This window comes from Nanorana parkeri, unplaced genomic scaffold (assembly GCF_000935625.1).
Source record: "Nanorana parkeri isolate BGI_ZX_2015 unplaced genomic scaffold, ASM93562v1 scaffold510, whole genome shotgun sequence".
Taxonomy (NCBI): Eukaryota; Metazoa; Chordata; class Amphibia; order Anura; family Dicroglossidae; genus Nanorana; species Nanorana parkeri.
This window is the reverse complement of record NW_017306778.1, coordinates 180,345-183,714: the sequence shown is the minus strand read 5'-3', so window position 1 is coordinate 183,714 and position 3,370 is coordinate 180,345. Positions and strand designations below refer to the sequence as shown.

Here is a 3,370-nt window from a genome sequence, read left to right as displayed (position 1 = left end):
AAAACATTAAATTAACTGTGGCAGCGCATGGCAAAGCTTTGGGACTCATTGCCATGCGTTGTGATACCTTGTGTTGCAATTAAATATACACCTGTATCATTTTATCACAACACAAACACCAAAACAATTTTTTACATAAGTCGATTATTTACAGTTTTGCATACCTTCATTTTTTTACCTTTTCGCAAAAAGGCGCAATTACAAATTTGCTAATATTTGTTATTTATTAACTCAATACAGTTTTATCTTTTAGATTTAGTCAGAAAATAATTTATTTTGTGCACGGATACTGATTTTGGTGTGTTTTAACAATTGAATTGTGTATTTTTATCGGTTTAATATTAATTTGAGAAACATTTGCGCAATTATCGCAGGGCCTACAAATTTAGTATCACCATCTTTTTATTCTACCGGGCCTGCGCTTTCAGAAAATATATGGTTTGGGGGGTCTTTTACAAACGCTAGCAACGCAGCAGTTGAAAATCAAATCAATAGGAAAAAATTGCAGAAAATTCAAAAATGGCTTGGCCAGCTGATTTGAAAAATGTTCCGGAGGGCTTGGCAGCGAAAGGGTTAAAAGGGCAAAATGACTTCAGTTTGGCAAAGCAATGCACACTGGGATTGCCTTGTCATCAGCAGAGCATTGCTGGGAAATCTCATCTGTAATCTCAGGAGATCTCAGGGAAAGGCATTTAACTCCCCTGAGAATTATGTGAATGGTCACATGTCCTAGTCACATGTGGCAGAAATCCAGGAAGTAATAAGAGAGCTAGTAATCTGCCCTTAGTAAACACGACCACTGTCGGAAAACTGGGAGAAAGAGAATTACGGTATGCAAAGAATACAAAGAGTGCAATTATCTCGAAGTATGTGTTTGTAGATTATTTTAAAGATATAGGTAAAGGTCCACTTTAAGGTAAACCCTGCAATAATAACTGGGCTCACTGAAAGTACACTATACTGTTCCTTCAAATGTGTAGTCATTTGTAGCTCTGAATGAAATATGTTGGGAGAGTAGGCACTGTGCTTGTTTATGGGTAATTTTGAAATGTTGATATTAGATTCTGCTCATAGATTCTGCCCATGAACTAAGGTGGTCAGCTGTACTGTTAAAATTATGCTATCACTTTAAAAATCAGTGCATCTGAACTTGCACAGGCCAGCACCAATTTCACTCGCTTTCTGCAAGCCCAAATGCTCGGTTCTGAGCAGGTAAGTGTCAAGCCTTCTGCCCTCCACATTCCTTTTGGCAATTTAACATGATGGGCTGGCTCACTGGCCAACAGGAATATGCGGCACATAGGAGGGGGCAGGCAACCTCAGTCAAAAACAAAGCAATTGCAGGAGGTTTGTTGGTTCCAAATAGCCATAAATTCAGTGCCTTAAAGGTGTACTTCATACTTATTTGTTTTTGTAGCACTTTAAGCACCACTGTTTTGATGTGTAACATTTTGTAATCAGGCTGACTTTTGAGAATGTTGGTGCTACCTCGTTTGAAGTGTTGACTAAAAGCTGAATAGTACACAGCCAAAGGGCATGTGACATACATCTGCCATGTGACCGCCATACTTTTTTAAAATGTATTATTATTTAGTATTAGAAGAGGTAGAAAGGTAGCAAAATACAATTTGTTAAAGTCACAGAAGCACAGAAATATATATCTGGTACAAAACTGTACACGCCTGTATCAGTACAAATCACATCAGAAACATGTAACGTGCACAATAGATAGGTTCTAGAACGAGAACTTTTTGTGGAAACCATGAACAAAGTAACATACAGAATTATGTCATGTTATAAAATCTTATGCCACCAGATTCAAAATTCAAAAGATTTACTGTTGCAGTGGTCACCATCAAAATGTCCAGTCACAGGGTACTAGTGCGCTCCAATCAGTTATCCGTCTCTAAGGGGTTACAGGTAGAGGGTCTCAGAGTCCACCTATCCCATATTTGTTATGTTTTTTTTCTCATCCCCAATATTTGAAAATGAAATGTTTATATGGAAGAGAGCCGCTGACTTCCTGCCTTCATTGGGTCAGTGTAGCTGCCCAACAAAACGTACATTTTCCCACCTGTTGCTGCATCGTTGGGACATGAATCCTATTTTCAACTTTATTGAATGTCACAAAAATAATTGTACTGTAATGTAAAACTCGTGCTCTGTTTTTATTCTCTACTTATGTTACATCTTTAGGAAGAAATTGATAGTATGTGGCAAAATATATGTGCTTAACTGTAGTTATGTATTGTTCTTCCATAAAGGTTGCACTGGTGCCCTTGCTCACGAACTGACTTGGATGTACCCAGAGATGAAAGTCAATGTTTTTGACCTTCCTGAAGTTATTAAAAACATTACCCAATTCCAACCTGAAAAATCAGACGCCAGTCGTATAATATTTACTTCAGGTAATTGTTTTTTGTAAATTTTAGTACCACAGATCATTTAGTAAATATGCCCCACTTATGTTTTTTTTGTCTTGATTAACAATGGTTGTGATAAGAACTTGCTTGAGATGTTTCACAGATGACTATAAGTGGAAATATTTATTTTTGGCATGTCATTAGAGGGAGCAAATTTAATAATTCATAGCTTTTGAATGACAAGCGGTATATATTATTTTTTTAGTTAGATGTTCTACTGCAAACTGCAGCAGACAATACCTCATAGGACCTGCTTTTTCCTTCTTAGTCCCTCAACTCCCTTTATCAGCAAACTCCCTTTATTCACCTTTTAAACACTTGATGGACAATCTCCCTATTAGGTGTTATGTTGGTGTGCTAGCTCAGCAGAAAACAGTAGTTGCCCAGATTTTCTGCTGTATCTCTTTTAAAGCCCAACTTCTGTTATTAATTTTAATTTTGTTTTCAGTAGTGTGGGCAGCAGTTAGATATTCAGTCAGGGCTCTGTAAACTTATAGGGAAAATGTCCCCTAACATTTAGTAAAATAGTAGAATGGGCATATGTCAGAACTGGGGGAGCAGGGGGGAATGTAGTTAATATATAATTATAAATTAATATAACACATAATTATCCTTACACCAGCTTGCGCTCACAGCAACCAAGCACGGGTGCCATACCTATACTTACTGTCAAGACCCAGACATTGCCGAGTACCCGAAATTTTGTGAAAAAATGGTAATACACTGTGCTGGAATATCTTGTGAAATTTGAGGTACTAAGCAATGCTGGGGATTTTGCTGAAAGGATGATGGTGACACCCCTTGCAGGTTAGAAGCCAGAATAAGTCAAGTATATTTACTAAATCCCACATCTTTCCACAGTGTTTTGTTAACAAAAAAAAGTGTGAACCTTGCTTGGTGGTGCAAGGTCTCCTACAACAAAGAAAAGTACATTGTGAAGTATTTTA

At 37.3% G+C, this 3,370-nt stretch overlaps 1 protein-coding gene across 1 annotated transcript in view; it reads left to right on the top strand.

Moving 5' to 3' along the window:
• The window catches only part of ASMTL (acetylserotonin O-methyltransferase-like), a 54,155-nt gene that overhangs the window by 45,763 nt on the left and 5,022 nt on the right, over positions 1-3,370 (top strand). Inside the window, exon 12 of the mRNA XM_018561249.1 lies at positions 2,265-2,408. Coding sequence (XP_018416751.1) covers positions 2,265-2,408 — 144 coding nt within the window. The remainder of the gene's footprint in view (positions 1-2,264; positions 2,409-3,370) is intronic.